The 23,311-nt window shown below is 37.8% G+C and overlaps 2 protein-coding genes across 4 annotated transcripts; one reads left to right on the forward strand and one right to left on the reverse strand.

Moving 5' to 3' along the window:
* Positions 1-1,181: 1,181 nt before the first annotated feature.
* On the forward strand, positions 1,182-13,776 carry LOC135686230 (uncharacterized). Of its 2 annotated transcripts, XM_065202425.2 has the most exons (7): positions 1,182-2,023; positions 6,377-6,521; positions 6,995-7,051; positions 8,365-8,493; positions 9,608-9,793; positions 10,253-10,419; positions 12,540-13,776. In XM_065202425.2, the coding sequence occupies exons 1-7, from the start codon at positions 1,493-1,495 to the stop codon at positions 12,843-12,845; spliced, it is 1,521 nt and encodes a 506-aa protein (XP_065058497.2). In that variant the 5' UTR covers positions 1,182-1,492; the 3' UTR covers positions 12,846-13,776. The 2 variants fall into 2 exon arrangements, with proteins under 2 accessions (XP_065058497.2, XP_065058498.2); XM_065202426.2 differs by lacking the exon at positions 6,995-7,051 and having other exon boundaries at positions 1,187-2,023.
* Positions 13,777-13,921: 145 nt separating this feature from the next.
* LOC135686225 (uncharacterized) lies at positions 13,922-23,295 on the reverse strand. 2 transcript variants are annotated; one of them, XM_065202416.2, is made up of 10 exons: positions 22,339-23,295; positions 20,269-20,370; positions 19,177-19,407; positions 18,252-18,287; positions 17,607-17,941; positions 17,117-17,209; positions 16,669-16,738; positions 16,122-16,297; positions 15,448-15,649; positions 13,922-15,185 (listed from the first exon to the last, which is right to left on the reverse strand). In XM_065202416.2, the coding sequence occupies exons 1-10, from the start codon at positions 22,406-22,408 to the stop codon at positions 14,773-14,775; spliced, it is 1,728 nt and encodes a 575-aa protein (XP_065058488.2). In that variant the 5' UTR covers positions 22,409-23,295; the 3' UTR covers positions 13,922-14,772. The 2 variants fall into 2 exon arrangements, with proteins under 2 accessions (XP_065058488.2, XP_065058489.2); XM_065202417.2 differs by lacking the exon at positions 20,269-20,370.
* Positions 23,296-23,311: the final 16 nt, after the last annotated feature.

Raw genomic sequence — 23,311 nt, forward strand, 5'->3', positions numbered from 1 at the left:
ATCTGTTTACCAATTCCCAAGAATACCTTATATCATTCTATTGTACCCCCTTTTAATTAAGTTTACCTGTTAACCATTTTTAATCCAAAATTGAATTTCTGCGACAAGTGTTGAATCATACATTAAGCTAGAAGTTGAATTTTGCTTTTGCTGGAAATAAATAGAACCTTTTTACTGGGTTATTTTACTCTCGATGCGGTTGTTGTTTTGCTGTTGATACCTCAAATCAATCCCAAAGTTCAGATCTGCTCCCAACATCAGATGGGACGAGCTATTGCGAATGAAATTATACTTATCAATCATTAAGAAACAATTGTGGACAAAATATGCAGTGACATCGAAGGTGAGGGCTGCCCACTCACTTCTTGCCCTTGCAAAACTAAGCAGTGTATTGATGTCAGTAATTTTTACGTGGGGGCTTATTTGAGAAGGGGGGGGGCTAGCTCGGTTAGGGGCTTGTTTGTAACTTTGAAGATAAGAACCAGTTTTTAAGTTATGGATTTTATTATGAACTGTAAAATAATTGCAAATATTTTTGGGAGCTTATTTGCGCTTGGAAATGTTTACATGGGGGCTCATTCGAAGATTTACGGTATTTCGTTTCGTGGACCATAAAATAACTATATTGAGGACTCGATAGACATAACCACATAACCAACATTTAACTAACTAGAAACAACCGTTAAAAAGCAGGTTTTTATTGGCCATTGCAGAATGACACCGCTCTTTCCCGTTCCCATACATATATAATATGTTTTTTGACCATCTCAGATCCCTTTTCTACTACTTCACATCACTCAAAAACATGAGATACATCTGCCATTATTACCTTATGTACATTCAGTTTTCTTGGGATATAAGTTCACCTTTCATTAGCAATAGAAAAACTCCCGTTCCTTTTCGTCACGCCTCTATGTTTCTGTATGTAGTTTATATTGCACAACACCGAGGCAGCATGACCACTGACAACATAGATTCGAACTAGATTTTTCTGTGGGGAACAATTCAAATGTCTCGTGATTGCGTCCCACTACGTCAAAGCAACAGCCAGAGATTACAACACCGAGTTTTCCCAAAGTACGTCAATAAGCATGAATGGCTATTTTGAACAGCAAACAACAAGATACTTATACATTTATTAATCTGAGACACTCATTTCAAATAACATCATGACGAAGGAGGACATACAAACAGGTGCTACAAATTCAATGTCCTCCAAACTTGGCTCATGATTTTTTTCCTTTGAGGGTGTGGAACTTGTGTAAAGCAATTTTGCGGACGAGGAGTGGCAAACCGAACCTCTATCATTTTCACATAAATTTCGCATAAATCTTGTCTAAATGCTGATTCAATGCAACAGGATTGACCGATTCTGTTTTTTTTGCAAGAATGTTAGTGGCATACTCATAATTGAATAGAAAATTCAAATGCCCCGCATTAGGTCTGATTCCCGTCGGGTATTCCACAATCCGTATTTTACAGACTGCCGCCAATGGCCAAACGTCATAATCTATCGACCTGCGGGCAAATTGTTGAAAGCTGTTTTGTATACGACAAAAAGACAATGGTCATAAAGAACAAAAACAATACAATCACGGGGTGCATTGACGTATCGATTTCCCGAAACTGTGAAATGTACGATGCTCACTTGAAGTCTCATTTTAGGCACTTACAAGCTGTATGTTTCAGTAAAAACCGATTGGGGTTTTCTTACCGATTTAAAATGAAGACGTTGGTTCTAATTTCACTTGCTCTCCTTCTGGTTTTGTCGTTGGTAGATACTAAGTTACACAGATCCAAAGAGATTCAAAGAAATAAATGGAGCAGGCTAAGACCAGTTGGGCCTATGCGGCTCCGCAAGATTGCAACAAGAAAACAACCAAAAGTAAAAGGTGGGTATGGAAAATTGAAGGTTGACATCGCAAGTAAAAGATTGACGAAAGTACCCGGTGTATCTGGTGCGCTGCCCGAAGAAGTAGCGAAGAAACAAAGCAAAAAGCCTCAAAAGAAAAGTGATTATTATGTAAGTTATTTCTTGAAATTCTCTGTAAAGCAAATATTTCGGATGTAGAAACTGTTTGTTTAATATTTAATATTATTATTCAAGATACGAAAACACAAAATTACCTCCATAGAAAGTTAAAAAACTGTTTTCTTTGAGGCATTTTTATGACTGGTTATCATTCCATCGATCAGTTTTTATTATGACTAAAAATTATCTATAAGTATATATGTATAAACTCTTTTTTTATAAGAACAATGTTATAAGAACACGAGCCTAAAAATTGGTCAAAGTTAAGAACAAATTAAGAACAGGCTAAGGCTGAGCTTCTGCTAAATGCAATTGTGAACAACGTTTATTCTCAAAATCGAAGATTTTTAGCGATGTGTGTGGGTGCTTTTTCGGTGAATATTCAAACACTATGAAACATAATGCCCTGGCATGCCAGAAGCAATATATGTCCCGAAAGGAGCATAGAATTTTGGAAGGGGCACCGTGGTTTGAAAACAAAAGAGATTATTAATTGGAAAGAAAAGGATTATTCCAATTTTTGGAGGATGGTCTGTTAGATCCCCTTGTATTGTTTGTTAGACATGTCTTTGGCCATTCAATGACTTTATTTCATGATTCTCGCCCATAGTAAATGACTAATTGTAAATACCTTTTATAGAAATTTTTAAAATTGGTAAGGTGAGTGAGTACTTGAAATCAGAACGTTTCGAAGCAAGGCCGATTTTGATTAGTATCAGCGCGAAAAAATCCAACTCGCGATAGAGCTTGTTTTGGTCTTTAAGGCTGCGTCATCTTGAAAACAGGATAAACTTCATTGATACATAAAAATAATGGCTTTTGTTTAGAAAGCAACATTCATGTACACCAAAACAGTTTCTCATAGTGTAAGCAAGGATCATATAGCATCAGTGAACTGCCGGCCAACAAATGACACATCAAATACGTATTTGTATTCAATTTCCCATCCACAACTTTGAATCCGATTCACATGGTTATTGCAAGCAGGTTTCCGTTGTTTATAAGTCCCTAAATAAATTCAACTGACGTCTTTCTCAAACAACCGGAATGTTTTTGCGTCACAATATCTTCCGTCTTCTACATGTTGCAAGGTCATCAATGAATCAACTTCACTTCAACGTCTTTTTTTTCCTGATCCGCATTTAGTACAGTTTGTAACCTCTTATCACAGAGTGGAACTTTCTATTCTGTGCTTATTTGTACGATTTTCACGAAACTTTCAAGGGTAGCAAACCCCACCCCCCCCCCCCCCCCCACCCCCTACAAAATTAGAAGATGCGAAAAGCTGTACACTCACTTTTTTTATAAGAAACAAAGGTCGATGTTGAGTACTCCAGTTTCTTAATGTTCTGGGAATTTCAATACTCATTGTTTCTTAAGAGTTCCTTGATTGTGATCTCATGAATGATGTTATGAAATGTTCGTGACCTTTTTTATCACGTCAAGAGATTCGCTTCCGTTTTGATGCTGTATTTAGATGTGGGAAGTATATTTATATCCCTTGTGTCTTAAGTTCTAGGCCAGCAGAGCAATCATGTGTTTGAATTTTACAAAATTTCGTTGTTCTAAGTTTTATCACGATTTAATAGTTTCTTGATTTTTTGCTTCGAGTACTGAAGTTTCCTAATTTTTCCCAGTCCAGTACTCGTTTTTTAAAGCCAGTTTCTTATACAAAAATGAGTGTATACTGGCCAGAACTAGGAACCGCGCGCAAGTCTAAAAGTGGAGGGGCTAAAATGGGTGTGCCCGAAAATTTGTTAAGGCCACGCCCTCTAGAGCGCCGGAAAACGCCCTTCCTCAAAAACACTTGCTTATTTCTACTCAATTTCTATAAACAGTCTGGTTCAAAGAAGATACAATAACTATAAAAATAAATGAAATTAGCTTGAAAATAATAAAACACCAAGCTAACCAAGTTAGAAAATACATAATATCATTAAACAAGATAGAACACCTAGAAAATGAACAAAAAAGGTTTCCAGTCAAGAAGAACTGCTACTACATAATAGGATTTAACTATCCAAAGTCGCGTTAGAGTAAACCTTCCAAAACATTTTCTGGCCTATCATTGCAGAAAAAGTGGGGGGGGGGTATAGCCCCTGCTAGCCCAATAGCTGTGCGGTGCCTGGCCAGCACTCATTATTTGTGAACGACTCATCTGTAAGTTCTCACTGCCCACGTTCAGAACAGCTTTTCATATTTTACTTATATCAGAACATTTTTTGCATACTTCTTCAGTTGTTCTTTAACTCGCAGCCTCATTTTTGGATTAAGAGCAAGATTTAGATTAAGAGCAAGAAATTATGTTATTGCTTACGATATTGCCGACGACGTAAAGACAAACCTAGGGATTTGACCGTGATTGGCGATTAAGGGGTTAAAGTTTCATCGGAACGATTTTTGTGGTCAGATCTTTCAGCCTTTTGTTTTCAAACTTCATTTCTCCGTAAAATCTAAATAATGTGAAAATATTTATCTTGCCGAAAAACATAAACCGGATCTGAGCTCAAAAGAATCGTACAAAGTATTTTCCAAATCGAGGCCGCAAGTTGAATTCATTTTGGAACATCAATTTCGAAAGGATGAAGTGACAAATCCCTTTATGGAAATCTCGTAAACGTTAGGTGGAAATCCTATTGTTTTATCTGAAATCTGTTTACAAGAGTGAATTGCCTCGATAAAGGGCACAATGTATCGCTTCACTTCATTGTTTTGAACAATAGACACTGAAAAGCTTGGATACTTATGGGTCTGAGCCCAAAGGATAACAACGAGGGCCTCGCCTGTAGAGAAATAAATATTGACTCTTATAAAAGCAATAGAAACATTCACTAACTTGCAACTTTATTTGCAGTTTATCCGCTGATCCTTTCTTTTGATTCTGGTATATTTTTTTAAGCGTCCGGCCAGAGACCAATTTCTCGGAAACAACAAAGGGTCATTTTATTTACAAAAATTCTTGTATTTACTCTTAAAGTGACACTGTTCGTATCTTTCTGCAAAAATAATCATTAAAAATGAAGCTTCTTTCATAATTTTAGGATACCCAGCTAGATGCAGATTCGAGGTCTTGAAAAGAGTGAAACATACACTTTAAGTTGAACTGATATATAGATCATGGGAAAATTGATATCAATTTTGTTAAAAATCGCATTCTCATTCTGATCTTAACAGACCTTGTATTTCGGGTAGAGTGCTGATTTTGGAGTGCATAGAAATTCTAGCCCTCGCTCGTGTATGTATTGGCATCTCGTTCATAGAAAATTATATGTCCTACGTTTGACTGTCGACATCGAACAATTAGTCATTCCAAAAATTATTTGATATGTATCTATGGGGTTGTGTTGCTGTTATATATGTTCTCAGTGGTGGTTAAATCAGTCAGTTAATTCACATTTTGATGTATGAAATTTACCAAACCAAACATATACTGGCTAGTTGAGGGGAGCCCCCCGAAAAATATATCTTAGTTTTAACAAGGGGGCTGAGCAATTCGAGCCCCCTCAGCCCCCTTCATTTCTCTAACATGATACCCGAGAAACCAATTTGTGTCCCTTTCCGTTGCCCTTGGCAATTTCTAACACCAATGTTAGCGATTTTGACGTAATTTAGCATATCTGCCCATATTTTGGCTTTAGGTTTTCTTCTCAATTTACTTACTGTATGTAACCTTTCTTGATTTGCCGTCTGAGATTTGGCCAAGGGGCTGTCGCACCCCCCGGCGACCCCATGGTAGTTATGGGCCTAGTCTAGTTTGCAATAGTTGATGCAGGACCGTCGCTAGCGGGGGATGCGGGGGGTGCCAGAAGTGACTGCAAGAAGTGACTGCAAGAAATATTCTGAAATTCATTTTAAGACAATCTAAAGGGCGTGGTCACAAAAAAATTTCCGCTCTCAAGGAGCCTCGTCTTTCGGTCCCCCCCCCCCCCAAGGATTCGATTTTTCTAATCCTTTCGGCGGCCTGCCTCTGACAACATGGTCTTTCATTAATAAATTCAAAAGCATCAAAATACCACACCCAAAAATTGGTATATTTTAAGCCACGCCCTACTTTGTCGGCAACTTGGTGACTGGCACCCACCCTAAGTGAAATTGTTTAGCGATGGCCCTGGTTGATGATACAGTTTTCAGAAGGATATCCATCTAAAGATGTTTTTAAAGGGGTGTTGTTTCAAAAACTGCCAATATTGCCCCTCCCTCAAAATTTCCTGTTTTCCTCCCTCTAAAATGACAGGTGCAGCCACTTAAAACAGCCTTCAAGTAAGTCTTGTCGTCTGAGAGCACTGTATATTCCAGTAATATGCATAGTTATAAGACTAAATTATATTGTTTATCTATTGATAGATTGATCCGAAAGTGCTTGAAAAGTTAAACCGCGTCAGCAGTATTGCCGACTTTGTCAAAGTGTTTAATCCGAAAGGATTTTCACTAAGGAAGGAGTATATTAACGTGAAGAAGGGAACAAAAGACAAATCATATAACCTTAAAGGTATGTTTTCTATCTTAAATCACCCTCTGCTATATTATCTTTTTTACTTGTCTTATTTTCGAACTGCAGATTACGATAAGTACACTACAACAAATTTTGAGTGATGTTTTTGCGGAAGCCTCTTCTACACTGAAATCCAGAGAGAGGCTATATTCAGTATATTCTTTGTTTAGAAAAGGCCTCAGGCGAAATTTACTAATTCTCTGAACATGAGGGACGTAAAGCCATTCACAATTCAACCTGAAAGAGCTGTCCACAAATAACAGACTCACAGCAAAAATGAGAAAAAAAGTTATGCTATAAAAATATTTCTGAGACATCTGGATTCATTTTATCGTACTGATTTTTCAACACAGTAGTGAGTCAATTTCGTGTTTGGTTTTCTGACGCGAAACGGATGCGATCTAGACCAGATCCAATCGTGTAACTCTCGTGTAAACGGCGTCTAAAATCACAGTTCCTTTATTCAACAGGCATTTCTACCGGTGTAGCAGGACGGCCAAGCCCTTCTTCCTCCGGAAAGACTTCAGGTATGTTTTTATGGGCATGGAAGGTAAAAACTAAAAAACCAATATGTGAATAAAAGTATAAAATCCAAAATAGAAAAATGAGAAAAAAGGAGATAAGGAGTAGTCACTACCACCTGGTTACAGCCTCAAACTCAGATGGGGGGTGGTTGTGTGTGCCCTTGTATGTTTTAAGCAACTAGCTTGTAAGTGGGCAGAAAATGATAAAAAAGCAACTCATCAGCCAGAAACCCACGAGGGACATTTCGGGGCTTTAATTCGGTATGTCCATTTCTCGTAGGCGCCCCTCGCAATCCTGCGTCCTGGATCACTGTTGCAAAGGTCAGAAAAAACAAATAAAAAATATATATATTATAACGATCAACAAAAAGTAGCAATCAACACAGAGTGCTTACTAAAGTAGGCTCTCTGTGTAGGCTCTCAAACGGCTTTTTCAGTGACATACATATGTCACATACCTGCCACTACAACTCATCCAATAGACCCATCAGGTGTATTCGTAAGTGTGATTTTACTATAGCTCGTTGATATAACTGTTACTATAACAAAAACAAACATTTTCCACCAATAATCTCGCCACATTCTCTATGGACAACGATATTGTGGCGTCTGATACAAGGAAACATGCACATGTCGAAATACAAAGTTTACACTAATTAATTGGGACCTCAAATGGGGCCCCTGAAACAGATAAGGCATCCGAATTCCCCCCCCTCCCCCTTGTTCCAAACATTCAACAGCCCTGTCCTCCATCCATTCTATACATACAAACCCATTCCCAGATCAGGTACCCTCTTCTTCCTCTACCCAACCCAACTCATTTTCTGCCCACTTACAAGCTAGTTGCTTTAAACATACAAGGGCACACACAACCACCCCCCATCTGAGTTTGAGGCTGTAACCAGGTGGTAGTGACTACTCCTTATCTCCTTTTTTCTCATTTTTCTATTTTGGATTTTATACTTTTATTCACATATTGGTTTTTTAGTTTTTACCTTCTATGCCTATAAAAACATTTATCGTACTGATTTTTCAACACAGTAGTGAGTCAATTTCGTGTTTGGTTTTCTGACGCGAAACGGATGCGATCTAGACCAGATCCAATCGTTTACACGGGATCCGGTCCAGATCGGATCCATACGGTATTACCTCTGGGGGCGATCCCAAAAGTGTTCGGAGGGCTGATCCAAAAGTATACGGATCTACCAGACCCCGTGTAAATGCAGAGCTTACCCTTCCTCTCTTTTGGATCCGATCAGGATCAGAACAACTCTCGTGTAAACGGCGTCTAAAATCACAGTTCCTTCATTCAACAGGCGTTTCTACCGGTGTAGCAGGACGGCCAGGCCCTTCTTCCTCCGGAGAGACTTCAAGTAGTAGCATCGAGAAAAAGGAAGTTCTTGTTGTTTATGAAGGTGACCAAAGACTTGCCGATTCATTTCAATGTGAGTATTCCTCAAACAAAATACATTGCCCTTTGTTATTTGAGATAGACAGCGAGTTTCTAATATTCTGGTCGGTTGGGATCCCGGCGGGTTTGTTTAATACACGGACAACTGGACTTCCTTCACTCGTTTTTTCTCCTCCGCGCTGCATCCACAACCAATCTGGCATCATCATCTCACATTTCAAAGTCATTTACTCGTTCGTTTCATTTATTCTGATGAAGCCCTGTAAACCGGGGCGAAATATTAGTATTCTTTTATTTAATTTATTTTGAAAATTTATCTCATTACATTGGGCTCTCGTCGTCGTATTGTATTTTTTCTGAATATCTTTCGTATTAATACTGAAGCATTCAAGATTCACAAAATCCGACGGACAGCTTATCCTGCGGTTCTTCCTTCCTACACATTAACCGGAGATGTGCCTGCCAACAGGGTCTCATTTTCGGGTGAAAATTCTTGGACAGGACCTTTTGTCTCTTTTAACCGGCACATGTTTGCCCATTGAAAAAACTTTTTCCGGGACATGTCAGATATTTCATGAAAATGAAAATATTCAATTCATACAGTTACTCTCTTAAAGCTCAAATTCAAAAAAGGTTCACTTCCCATATTAATTCAAAAATGTTTTATCAGCAAAATTATGTTAAGGCGAGCCATCAGTTTCCGGGATCTTTTTTAAAGGCAGATGTCACGTTTTCAGAATTTTATTCCAGGGCAGGATCATAACGTTTTTTCATGCAGGCACATCCCCGTAATATTTAAGTAATCTCCCCGGGTCGGGACAGCTATCTATTTGCCATTGCTTTGATCATAAGTCTTGGCACTCATAAAAACTTGATATTTTTGACTTCACTCTGCAGTACCGATTGTATTAAGAAACAGCAACCCTCAGCATCTTGCAATATTAAGATTTCTTCCACTTTTAGTTTATTTACGAAGAACCCTTTATTTTTATAAACAATAAAGTTATTTTAGCAGCATTCGCATTCTTTTCTTATTTTACTTCAAGAGTTTTTGTCCATATGTGATTACGACATGGAAACCAACTTTCTTTGAAAGAAAATCCATAAACATGTTGTTCGTCATTATCTGTCAACAACTTTTCTTACAGTTTCAGATTCAACGGACATGTCTTGCAAGCCCCGAGACACCGTGCGTTCAATTTCAGAGATTGGCAAAACCCATATTCCTGCTTGCGTCACCGTAAAGCGGTGTGGTGGATGCTGTTCTGTGTCGCGCCATTGCGTGGCTGATACCATCGCTAATAAATCAGTCTCAGTTCTGGAGATGTCTCATGGTAGGTTCTTATTTATTGTATATTTGTTCATAAGATATTGTCTTGCTATTTGTTCATAAGATAGTGTCTTGATAATTTCTACCTATAAATCTCTGGCAATGTTTCCTGGCATAACCTTGAAACATGATTTCAGACGATATCAAGAAATTTTATTGTATTTTGCACATATTTAGTCATTAAAGTGTTTGGTGACGTCAAAAGAGAAAGGTACTTGAAGCGAATGGTCCTTCCCTGGAGTCCCAACCCTCCACGTATTTTTCCTTGCCTGCAGCTATTTTTCCTTTGCTGGATTGGAAGAAAATGATCCGACTTTCCCTTTATGAATCAGTGCATTTTTAGTGAATAACCATCTCTTCAAACTGATACTCTTCTTATTTTGTGGATTCTATATGCTCCATTACATCTGTGTTTGCGATTAGAAAACTAAGGACACTCATCAACAGCCTGTTTTTTTTACAGCTGACTACAGTTATCGCCTTGTTTCGAAAGTTTTTGTCGAGCACAAGACATGCAAGTGTGACTGCATAGTGAAACCAACTGACTGCTATCCGATGCAGACCTATTCAAGTGTACACTGTCAATGTGAATGCAACAGAAATGCCCAGACATGCCCTTCTGGGAAACAGGCAAGTCTCTCTATTTTGGCTGTCAATTGATTTCCCTGCTATCTCAGTACCTAAATGTAAGTTTCCTCGTATTAGTAAAAGTCAGCATGTTAAGTTGGCAGATTGAGTGGGGTGGGGGTGGGGTGGTGGTGTTTGCAGTGGGGGAGCTGGAGAGTCATAAAAAGTAAGAGTTTTTTGGAGGGTAAGGCGAAAAGCTTAAAAAAAACCTTAAAAAAGATCCTGTCTTGAAAACTCCAGAACATGAATGAACCATTTTTCAGTTCTGATAATCTTTCGATTATTTCTAAGCTACTTCTTTTTTTGTTTTCTGTTGTATATTTGGATTGCAATTTTGTATTTCGCCTTTTATTTGTACAGGTCAGTTTGTAAAACAATTGATATACTTAAAGGGGCTAGGTCACGTGTAAGGCCGCGGAACAATGCTGCTGTGTTGATGCTTGTGGATGACGTGAATCCTCCACAGCAATTAAAGAAGAATTATACTTAACAACCAAACCTAATATTGATAACTTTAACCCTGTTTAAATAATTGAAAATGAAATAAAATGAAAATACCTTCGGAGCCCAAAATCTCTCCATCCGAGTTAATAATAGAGGAAGGTTGGTGAAGTAGCTGAAAAGGACATTAAAACGTCGTTAGAAAGATGACGAGACAATGACAACAACGATACCGCTTCAGAGGTAAATGGCAACAAAAGCTGGTAATATCGCAACATAAAGCGAAACAATTCGACTTTAAAATAATGCTGTCAAATTTTTTACACCTTTTAAAGGTAATGTGTCCATATAAAAGGACTGCGTATACCCAACTTGTCACGCCACCCATCAAAATAACGGTCTGCGATTGGTTAGTATTCTTGCGAGGCAAAACTGCTCACATGAAAAGCTAACCTCGCAGCAGGATAGTTAAACGGAACGACCGTAATGACTGGGGCAATGACATGAAAAATCACATAACCCCCGCAGAGTCGCTTGCTTTAGCTGGACACATTACCTTTATGCAAAAGGTGTTATCATTTTGCGATATCAATAACAAACAATCTTATTGTGGTACGGAATTTAAAGTGGCTTCGAAAAAAGCAAACATTTTAGAACATACTTTTCGCCTTACCCTCTTCAGAGTAAAAATGCCCAGACATGCCCTTCTGGGAAACAGGCAAGTCTCTCTATTTTGGCTGTCAATTGATTTCCCTGCTATCTCAGTACCTGTAAGTTGCAGTGGGGGAGCTGGAGAGTCATAAAAAGTAAGAGTTTTTTGGAGGTACAAAAATAAAAATGGCTTCGAAAAAAGCAAGCATTTTGAAACATTCTAAAGTTCTTTTAAGAGTACAAAACCTTAAAATATAGGCCGAAAACTCTAGAGTATGAAACATTTTGAAGCATTCTAAAGCTTTTCGTTTGACACTGTTTTAGAGTTTAAAACCTCAGAATATAGGTATAAACATTGAAATATGTACCCAGTTTTGGATCGAGTATAAATACCAAGATTGTGCCAAATACTATCATGGCGAAAGGTTTCAGATTATTATTAGAGGTTACTTTCCATCTAGACAGTTTTAGAATTATCTATATAGAAATGAAAAACCTCTTTTGTGTAGACAGAATAAGTTCGTTTCCACCCCTGAACTTTATTGGTAATATTTTCAATAGGCAAGCGACACTGATTTGGCAACCTTTACAGTCATGTGCTCTTGGTTTTTGATTGGCCTTTTTCGAATCATAACGGGGTGTATATGTTTCAAAGCTTAGAGTGCTCGACCTATGTTCTGACGTTTTGTAGAAGTCGATCGTAAGAAGAGTGTCGATCGGAAAGTTAAACGTTTTTTCAACGCCATTTTGAGAAGTAAGAGTCACAGACTAAGATATTATTTTGCTTTGGTGCTATTTTACTTACCGCCAGGCGATTTTACCAGCCAACTTTTACAGAATTTGGGGTATAGACTCAAACTCCCAATCAGATACTCCCTTAAAGTGCGAGCTTTCTATTGCTTGTGGACATGAACCAGATCTTCAACGTTGCACCAAAAATTTTATTTAGCGGTGAATGGTAACTGGGTAACTGGCACTGGGTTACCTTTATTTATTAAATGAATGAACTTTCCTTCTTTTGGTGATTTTAGTGGAGCAATGTTGAGTGTGATTGCATATGCAGTGACAGACGTGTCTGCAAATCGCGGGTTCGAAAATGGGATGAAAAAAATTGCAGATGTGCATGCATTGATACTCCATGCCCGGTTGGAACAGTGCGGAACATAGAAACTTGCAGATGTGATACAGTCGCAGCCAGTGACGGGTTAATGGATACGAGAAAGTCTGCCTTTGATCACCAGAAGCCATTAATAGATGATATATTTCGATATGACGAAGACCGATCGGATGATTCTGATGACGATGAAGCAGATGACGATGCCTTCGGGGACTTCTAGACATGCTCTGGTGGCTGTACCAGCTCTATACGGAAAAACACCCCGAAAAAACTGATGTTGTAATAATTCATAGATCTAAGAGAGACAAAACTAAGGGCCCAATTCAGAATATGGATAGGCCTCATTATTGATAGTGGATTTGATTTACGTCCTTTTAGAACGTCGCACGATTGCTTTTTAGTTTTCCTTTATCCTTACTTCTCTCATGCCCTTTCCGGTCAAAGCTAATATATTCACACTCCTTTACTGAATATTGTTTATAATTAAAGAGTCGCTCTTTGCACAAGTAAAATTGCAATATCTTGCCCCATATAGCCTTGTCTGCATTTTTATAATGTCAGTGCCCCCTCTTTAAAATTTTAGGGTAGTTTGCAGTTCCAAAGAATCCAATAAATAAATCTTTTCATTCGCGCGAGAAGTTGGGAAAAGCTTAGATTGACTTCATTTCAGCGAAGGAGCATCTGTGTAAGAGTCTTATTTGAAGGCAATTTTTTACAGAAGATGTAGGCAAATTGTAGGCAAGTTGCCTAAAGCTAATCTGGTATGAACTATCTCCCATAGCCAAGATCAGACACAATAAGTATCGTGAATGGCAAGTAAAAATGCTTGTTAGAAATTCTTTGTTACAGTGGAATGTGTTTGAATAAAAAGCAAATCTACAATATTTTTACATAAACATTTATCAAGACATCTGTTTCAAAGGGTAATGTATTATAAACAAATCAGATTCGCAAAATAGCAATATTTGTAGAAGAAGTTTATTGTGACTCGAGTAGTGATAAATAACCAAGTCTTTTAAATACTGACGAACGCTCAATGAGTGATAAGTTGGTATGTAAAAGGTAATATCTTGACTATATGTGTAATGAAACTAGCAATTTTAATATGACAACGTTTTACTGATGAAATTCAACAAAATATTTTTAGAATACCAATGTCACTAATTTTCCTGGTGTCCAAACTACTTGGGGTTTATGCAGCAAAATCACTCCCTGTTAACCTTTCAAGATTACCCAATCACATCTGAGCGGATTTGGTTGCTAATAACAACAAACGGCCTAGTTATGATAAAGCTTGGCAGGATATTTGTTGTTTGTGTTTTCAGACCAATACAGTTAAAAATTTCTTGGTATGTTCATTTTACCAGGAGGAAAAACACTAGAAGTAGTTGCGTATTTACCAACCATTTAAATATTTATTAATCAGGTGTTTCAAGGTAGTTATAAAATGTAGAGGGTAAGGCCATTCACCTGAGTAATCCGGGTATTTCAAGCTAGAAAAAATTTGGATTTGATATAGGGTAGCTGGCTCAACCCCCTGCAAGGCTTCTTTTGTTAACAGGTATCTCAAATACATACCACATTAGACAAGAATCTAGTATCGCTAGCATGAATTCGGGCACTTATGCTAGCAGTGTGGCCTCATTCTGCAATTGCTATCTTAGCATCGATCTGCTTCACGTACAGTCTTCCTTATATCCGTGGTTGTATTTTATTAGGACATGTCACCCTTGTGTATTGTCCATATAAAACTCCTTATCGGTAATATCACTATTCTCACACATTACATAGATGCACATGCATCGAAATATCATGATAAGGCTTACGCCTCTGCATTTGCAACATATTGCGTTTTCGCAAAAACTGATTCTTGAGTCAATTACCAATTACGTAATATGCAAAATCGGTTGTTTCTAATAGCAGCTTTTAAATCCAGAAATTACCAAGCGCGATATATTTACAGAAAAATCTACAGCAACGCTTTTCAACCATCCTAGAGCATTACAATCTGGCATTGTCAGCATCAGATGAAGTCGTAAGCCTGAATGTTGACAACCATTTGCCGTAAAATCAAGTCCGGGCTTTTTACCTTACTAGGTTAAGGCGCTTAAACTTCAAAGCGATTTTTATTAGCAAACCAGATTAATCTATAACCATTGCCGTTTCATTCCAGGTGCGACAGTCGGTTTCTTGGCCTGACTATCGTCTTTTTTCCCATTATCAATATTCTTGAAACCTTGTGGCGATTGAGTGTCTATTTGTTTCTTTGATTCGGGTAGTAGCTTACTGTCTTTGCCTGATGACATGCTTGTAAAAGCTGAGCTCTGCTCCCTCACTGGATTACCAACATTCGGTGGCACAATGTTGCTAACTGATTGCGGGGTTCCCCCGTTCCCTATCTGAGCCGGGTGTAGCTCTTGCCTGGCATCCGCTGAAGTAACTTTCTCATCGACCTGGTTCCCTGTGCTACCGACGAGTTTTGCAAATGCCTTTTCTCGTAAACCAGCACCTATTCTTTCAAATGGCATCCCTGGAGCTCGGAAGCGAGCCACTGGTGATACTGTAAAGGAGCAAGACAAATGTGTTTAAAACAACTCTTTCCTCGAGACCAAGGTACCTGTAACAAGGTGACACAAATGGCAAAGCCAGTCAATTAGGGCAAAGCGAATGAAAGTGGTACCTCTTAGACAGATCACGATTGAAGGCAACTAAAGATAAATTAAGATTAAAGTTGGGGCCTACAAGGGTGGAAAACTCATCCTGCCTCCAAAATTTAAGATTAGTTTGAAAAGATTTAGGAAATATAATTGTTAGACAAATACCTGGTACTGATACTGATGGTTTGCTAGTTGGCTTCTTGGTGCTTCCTGGCTTTGGGGATGAACTTACGACAATGGGATGTACCGTTGGAGCTGCTACACCATTTAAAGTGAAGATTCTTCGGTTATTGAGTGGTTGAATTGGTCGGTAATTACCACACATCCTCCCGTTGTTTCCCTGCAAGTGGTTCCTCCAGTTTTCAAGCTAAAAGAAGGTTCAGTAATTTGATATAAGCATCGAAGTATTTCTCAGAATACCAAGAATATCCTCAGAGCCTTTCAATCTATTGCCCCGATATGAATAATATAGACAATTTGATGTTCAAGCAACCGTTGAAGCGAGTCAGTAAATAATAGAAAGAATAAAATCACATTAAATGCACAGTGAAGTAGGGGGGGGGGGGTTGGATAAACGCTAATGGCAAGCATAAGTGTTCCAAGAGATTTGGCAAGAATTATAGAGCATCAAAGACCAACGAATCTACTTGGTTCTGATTAAGTTAAACAGGTTTGATTAAGCTCTTTCACAATAAACGGTCTCTCTTTCACAGAGAAAAAAACTCTCTGCTTATAATTCAAGTAACATTGCATGGGTAAATTGCTGAAACGCCAAATTGCAAAGATTTTGCACTGCTTGGACATCTTTGCAAGATAAAAGTTTGAAAGAAGAAAACTACCGTAACAGGATTGATCTTCACTGGTCTTCTGAAAACCAACCACGTGAAAGACTCGAAGCAAGGAGGAGCTGGCATAGAGCCTCTGTATGCAAAGACCTTCAGGTTTGCAAGGCCTTCTTTCATCGCAGGTATCATATTCATGAGGGAGATACCATCTGGAAATGCCACTGTGCTCTCTGAGGGGTAAGAATGTCAATAAAAGTCAGTCAATTTCGAAATGACTTGGAAAAAGACGAGTTTGACACACAAACATAATCGTTCTATATTGTTTAATGATCAACTTTACAAGCATGAATCATTTGTCTGTGTATACGTTTGCAAACTGCAGCTGTGATGTGAGAAATATTTCAAGAAGTTTGGTTTCCCTGTTTCACTTTTATGCCTTTAATTGATAAGGATATGATATCTATGTTGATTATATACAAATGCAAAGCAAGAGTAAATCATTTCTTGATGAAAGAAACAGGTCTTTTTGCAACCTATCGTTAAAACAAGCAAAGTGCACCGAAAATACTTTAAAATGAGATATACTGTTAAGTCAACCTACTTGGCAGCCTCACTGTATTGATGTTGTCCGTGATCCTTTTGAAAGCTTTGTTTTGCACAGCTTCATCGTACTGAAAAGGATTGGTAAGTATGAACAGATTCCAGCAAATACAGAGATTGTGCGGCAGCAGAATAGGATAGAGCAGGCCGCATTTCGTTAACCCAAATGCTACTCTCAGAAAACGTGCAATAATGGTAAATAAGCTTTAAAAATTCTCGCCCTTAGTTACTTTAGGAAGGTACAACTGCAGCTCTGCGACGAGACTTTATTATAATAGTTAGACTGGGACCTGAATTTTTATTCGAGGTTCGACTTTCAATTCGCCAAATTAAACTTAGAAAAGATCGTAATAGATGTCATTTGAAAGATAAGACGCCATGTTGGACAAATAAAAGCACCAAGAAGTGAATAAGTTTCAAAACAATAATTCAAGAGCGTATAAACTTACATCCAGGAAAAATGCAAGACTGATGATGCCGTCTGGCATTTGCAAAGCATTCTGAACAGTTGCATATTTATTATTTGTAAATATCAAATGAATCTGAAAGATAAAAACACATCATTTTTCTGACCATACCTTGAAGTCACTATGAAATACCAATATAAGATTTTATATGAACTCGATTATGCAATAAACATAAATGCAACATTAAACAACGCAACACTTCTCTTTCATAGTCTGTATGTTATGACTGAACCTTGAATTGAATAAAAGATAACTAACATGCAGTGTGTTCCGCCAACAAAAATATGAACAGAAATGGACGGCAAGAGGAAAAACTCGCTAAAAATGCGAACTGAAGAGCCCAAAATCTGTTCCCACATAGCTGAAAAAAGTTAAAATCGATGTCAATTCTGTCAGGCACAAAGTTGAAAAGAAGATAGCACAAAATAAAAATTGGAGCAAATTTAATTGCATTCAAGGCCTGTAGACATACCTCTCCAGGAAAACGTTTCCCATCAAGGGAATGTTCCGAGCCCATTTCGTCTTCACAACCAAAGTGGAAATGGAACTGCCTGAGTTTATACGTATTGTTAAAAACCAACTGAATAGGGGTGTTTACGTCGTCTACTCTGAATCCAAGCCCCCTGCCATTATTTATCAGCTTTCCCATAACAATAAAATTCTCTGCGAGAGCAGGGTCAGGATTGCCGGCTTGCAGCTTCCAAGGAGCATTCTTTGGAATGACGCTCACTGTTGCTATGTCAATTGGGGATTGACGCAAGCCTGAGCACTTAGGCCACTGCAATTTCCAGTTAGCTGGACCGTATGCTGCAAAATGAAGAAATTCCACAATAACATTTTCAATTGCGTACTATGATGCTGCAAAATTACTTCTGGGATAGAGTGACCATGGCTAGAGCTCAAAAATTAGCATTCAATGACAATTTTTTGACATAACAATTCTCCGTGCATTATTAATATTATTTGAAACCCAAAGGCATATTTACTTTTTCTGAAAATGTTACTAGGGGAATTTAAATGTCTGGTCGAGTTGTTATGCTAGAGTAGAAGCAGCCATGACAGGCTACATAACCTTTCGGTGAAAACCTTTCGAAAGCTGTCAACGAAAGACACCTACCGTTGTCACCAGGACGGTAATCCCAAGCTTTCTTTCCTAGAAAAAGAAAAAGAATAAAGCATGATAAGGGAACAGTTTTTCGTTAGGTACTGTCGGGAAAGAAAGATATGAAAGAGGCAGCTCTGTTCACTCTTGAGAATATAGTCTATAAGAATATAGGCTATAAGAATATAGGCTATAAGAAGATAGGCTATAAGAATATAGTCTATAAGAAAATAGTCTTTATCAATTATGAAAATATAGTCTAAAAGAAAATCAAGGTTCAAAATCGCTGAAATTTAAAGATAATTCAAGAATAATGCAAGGCTCAAGCTTCACAAAGAATTGATTTTTTTGTTTATTTGATTATTTAGGAAAGCAAAACAAATGCGATTTTCACGCTATGCCTCTTGAAATAGACGTATTTGGCCTTGTAGTCATTAAAACTTTAATGCAATCTGGCTTTACTACATGTCGCTTAAAAATAAGAAAAATCTAGGGCTCAAAATTGAAAAAATTCAAGAATATTAAGGCTCAACAAAAGATTTGGTATTCTTATAAAAAAAAGTGTGTATTGAGAAAACAAGAGAAGCTTTTGTATCAGATTTGTGAACAGTAATGGAGGAGAGGGGTGACCTCGATTTAGGTGGAAGAAAAATGGAGGGGTCACAGTTTTTCGATGATACACAACCGGGAGAGATGGGGAAAAAATAACTTCATGGGTGCTATTAATTCAAACTCCCCTTTCTGTCAACTGCAGCCCTTTATAACAAGTCCTACGAACAAAGTTTAGGGAAATTCTTCATTACTTACATCTGTCTAACAATATATAGTTTGATATGTAGAGAAGAGTTGGGGTTTGCTACTGATAAGAGGAATCAATGATATGTATATCATAAGCGCTTTAATGTATGGAAGTCTAATAAAATCAAAAGTTACTACCTACCTGCATTACCGGTTGGAGTTGGGGATGGTTTTTGTGTCACTACAGGTTGGCCTGTTGGGGGTTGAGGCGACGTCGGGCTTCCCTTTGTAGTAGGTGGCACTGTTGGCCGAACAATGACAACTGGGACCTTGGGGTCTGCTTTGGCACTAGAGAGAGATGAGATGTAGGCTTGTGGGGCTCCTTTGTTGTATTTGACGGATGCAGCAGCACTGGAACTGACTGATACCTGACCTAGAATAGAGGGTTGATGAAATTAGGTAATAATACTTTTATTACAAGCTTCTGGTTGCTTAAACGTGCACTTGACAAGCAATAAAAAACCAATACAGTAAACTTCTGTACATAGTAGCCTAAGCTTTTTAACTTAGCTTGATAGAAGTATCGAGGCAAATCCAGTAACTTAGGTGTGGCATTACAACACATGTTCTATAGAACAAAGACAGAAAAAGGATTGTAATGGGTTGAGAATTGAAATATGACAGAAATTTAGGCAGCAATGCAATTATCTCGGAAGCTGTTCTTCTTTGCGGCTGAATCCACTATCACCAAAGAAATTTTTATAAAAATAGCCGATACGTTCAATATCACCCAATCAATGATCTGTATCCAAGGTTCTCGGAAAGAGGTCTACTGCCCCACGTTGTAAACCCTTTATCAAGAACCTATTTACGAGATCAGGCAAAAAATGATTTTCTTTGGTAAAAAATCTATGGCTGCAGGTTTAAAATACATTGTCATGTACAGGTTTTCACTGTGCCCCTCACAACAAATCCCACTATTGCTCGGCAACACTGTGGATAAATAAAATAGGAAAGCGTCTTTTATAATGATTTCAGCGAGAAATGAACTGCAAATTACTCTTAACTGTGAAGTTCTAATTAACAAATTACAATGTTATCTTAAATGTCAAAAAATTGGAAGTTAATAAAGCATGTACAGCTTTGACCGGACCAAACTAAACGAAAATCATGGGGAGTGTCCTTGTCTTGCATAACAAGGTAATTTGTGTTTTAGAAGCCTGGCCCAAGAAAGGAGAGCATACAGTTGACCTACAGAGGTTTGTCTTAACAAGATAAACGTCATAAACATTACCTTGGGCAGGGTTAAGGATTATTTTGTCATAGCCAATGTACATCCAAGGGGGGCAGTAGCAGTCACAGTTTGGAGTTCCATAGCACCCACAATATTGGCAACCTTAGCAGAAAAGAAATGGGAAGTTCTATCAAAATGCAGCATTCAGTTATTTTACTGACTACAAATTACCGAAACTAGAAAATGAGCACAGTTTTAGAGTTCAGGTAAAAGAAAGTATTCTCAAAAAGATGGAGTATATGATCTATGGCATTATTTATAAGTGGTCTATCTTAGTGGGATGTGGTGCCCATTTCAAGAAGAAATAATGTCTTGTCACAAATTTTTTAGATAGAGGAAGGTCAACATAGTTTCTTCAGCACTAAATAAACGAATCCCTAATCGCCCGTTCACGTCATATTAGACCCAAAAATTATACTCCTGCCCGAAGTAACATTTATGAGTTTAATTGTTACGAAGTTCAAGGTATGTAGAGTTAAAAAAAGAAGAAATGGATGAAACAAGTTAGAAGTTCATATTAGTGAGGTGCCACAATCTGATCAGAATCAGATCCAAACGCGTTCTAATTCCAACGAGGTGAAAATTTAACACGCTGCGGAATCTGAATAAAACTGAATCTGAAAGAAAACTTTAGTGAACAAAAAAATTTTGGATGCATTTTCGTAAAATTTCGGACAAAAATATCTAACTATAATATGTTAATTGATCATGGACATTTTACGATGAAAAAGTTAGATGCGTAGCAACTGCAGCACAAGCATCGTAGGAAATGCATCACAATCCTTGCATCCAATACCTTCATCGATTTAAGGATATTTTTTGTTTTTACAACTACGAATTGGAAACTCAAGGATTGCCAATGGCAATGTTGAACTTTCATAACATTATGAGAAAAATTGATACCGAATTCGATAAAGAAAACCAGGATGAAGTCGTCAGAATGGCGTTTTGCTAGTGTTTATTGAAGAAGGCCACAATAGCATAAGAAATTCTTCATAGACAACAAAAATCAGAGATGATTCACATTTGTAAGTGACACTTTTTTGCATCATATGCTTACATTATAATTTCAACGCTTACAAGAAAATGTGATTAAATACTTTTCCTATGGATGAGTGTGACAAATTACCTATTTTTAGTGTTTTTGTTTTTTCTCTAAAAATTTAAAACCTTGAGACAAAACCAGATTTCAATTAGTTAAAAGCTACAAATAGCATTTTGTCCCAAAATTTGATCGCCCGAAAGTTTGATCGTCCGAAAGTTTGATCGTCCGAAAGTTTGATCGTCCGAAAGTTTGATTGTCCGAAAGTTTGATCGTCCGAGAGTTGGTCGTCCAAAATTTCCCGGCTTTAACTTGTGGTAGAACGCCTTACAGACAAGTGGGAGGCACACGCCACTTCTAGGTATTAATCCATTGATACAACGAAAGAATCACTCATGTAAGAAGTATTCACGACCGCTCGTCAAGTGCATCGTTTTTACAAATCTATGCTTTCAATGACGCCCATTGTATACTGTCTGTAAATACTATTTCAGTATCATTACTTGAATTTATCCTGTAAACCCCTTAGGGAATTTTCATACCTGGATCGCTGAGAAGTGAAGGCGATTCACTGATGCAAATGTAGCAAAAAAATGATGCCCGACTTTATACTCCCCTTAACAGTAAATACGCTTAAAGCCATTTTACAAAATAAATAAAGCATAAACTATTACAGCAACATCAGCTAATGGTATGGAGGCAAAAACTTCTGCTGGCATTTAGGTGTAGATACAATTTATCAGAATTTATACTTCAGAACGGGACATCAGAAAAACCCCGGGAAAACTAACATGCCATTCGCCTTACAGACGGAAACTAAGGTATGCCGTAATTTGGAGCGTTTGAGCTCTATTTCTTTACACGCAAACAAGTAACGGTTCTGGATAACAAAATCATTAAAGAAGAGGCATTAAATCAGCGCGTTCAATGCTTATCAAACTCTAGGTCTAATGCTAATAATCAATTTGCCGTATTTTTCTACCTCGTAAAGTACCTATTCAGTTTTTGATTATTTTTGATTCACTTACCTTTTGCAAAATCCACGAAGAAGACCACGGTAACTCCAAAAAGCATCCAAAATATTTTTGCACAATCCATCTTCCAAATTATGTCAGGTTGCGTCAGGTTGCGATGAAATTTCACTAGATTCTACTAAGAAATTAAACAAGTCAAGTGACTCGCATCATAACAAGATGCAAGTAATTTTAAATCCAGAAAATAAAAGTTTGCGAAAATGCGTGAATCCAATTTTAATTAGGCATGTAAAAAATCTGCGCATTGTTGTAAGGTATTTACGTTTGGAAGAGGGACGCGATTTGTCCAATGACATGTGGCTCCATTGAAAAGCGCAGTGCATGTCGACCTTTGTGCGCGTGTGCGGGGCTTTCTTCGCGTGCAAACTGGATATTTCATATCTTGGATACTTGAAAACGTTTCAATGTAATGCAAAAAACAAGATTAACAGGAGCGTATCTATGAGCGAGAAACCAATTTCAAAACTTGAATACATGGATGTTAACAATTCAAAGTTAAAAATTCTATTTGGAGAGGGTAGCACGGGCGCATTGGAGGTTGAAGTATTTTAGGGAGGGTATGCTAAAGGCAATATTTTAAGAAAAATTGCAACAAAATTACTGAAATTTTCAGACAAATTTGGTTATTTAGGGAGGGCCACAGCCCCCTCCCCCCAGCCACTGAGCCCCTGACTCAAAGAAACAATTCTGGGTATTACCGTGTTAACTTGGATTACACACAGGAAAGCAAAAATAGCGGCACATCCATTTCTATATAGAATGTCTGTGTGGGCCGAGAAGTACCCTACGCTGTAGCAGCTTCAGTTTCATAGAAAGAAATCCCCGTATAAAAAACAAATACGAAAGATTCAAAGAAGGCCTTTTAGACGCTTAAACCTACTGACTTCTTACGTCATTATTTACTCTTAAAACTTATAACTTACGATTGATAAAAATATCACATACAAGAAACGAAGCTCGCGAAACA

The sequence above is a fragment of the Rhopilema esculentum genome, chromosome 6, assembly GCF_057945365.1.
Source record: "Rhopilema esculentum isolate cy_ngs chromosome 6, ASM5794536v1, whole genome shotgun sequence".
Taxonomy (NCBI): domain Eukaryota; kingdom Metazoa; phylum Cnidaria; class Scyphozoa; order Rhizostomeae; family Rhizostomatidae; genus Rhopilema; species Rhopilema esculentum.

Excerpts from the sequence above, each read along its gene's own strand:
- LOC135686230 (XM_065202425.2), top strand. The coding sequence starts at position 1,493 with ATGGCCAAACGTCATAATCTATCGACCTGCGGGCAAATTGTTGAAAGC. Across the intron at positions 2,024-6,376 it reads AAAAGAAAAGTGATTATTAT|ATTGATCCGAAAGTGCTTGA; the intron begins GTAAGTTATTTC and ends ATCTATTGATAG. Across the intron at positions 10,420-12,539 it reads CATGCCCTTCTGGGAAACAG|TGGAGCAATGTTGAGTGTGA; the intron begins GCAAGTCTCTCT and ends TGGTGATTTTAG.
- LOC135686225 (XM_065202416.2), bottom strand. The coding sequence starts at position 22,408 with ATGGATTGTGCAAAAATATTTTGGATGCTTTTTGGAGTTACCGTGGTC. Across the intron at positions 17,942-18,251 it reads TTACCGTCCTGGTGACAACG|CATACGGTCCAGCTAACTGG; the intron begins GTAGGTGTCTTT and ends TTCATTTTGCAG. Across the intron at positions 16,739-17,116 it reads GTCTTGCATTTTTCCTGGAT|TACGATGAAGCTGTGCAAAA; the intron begins GTAAGTTTATAC and ends AATCCTTTTCAG.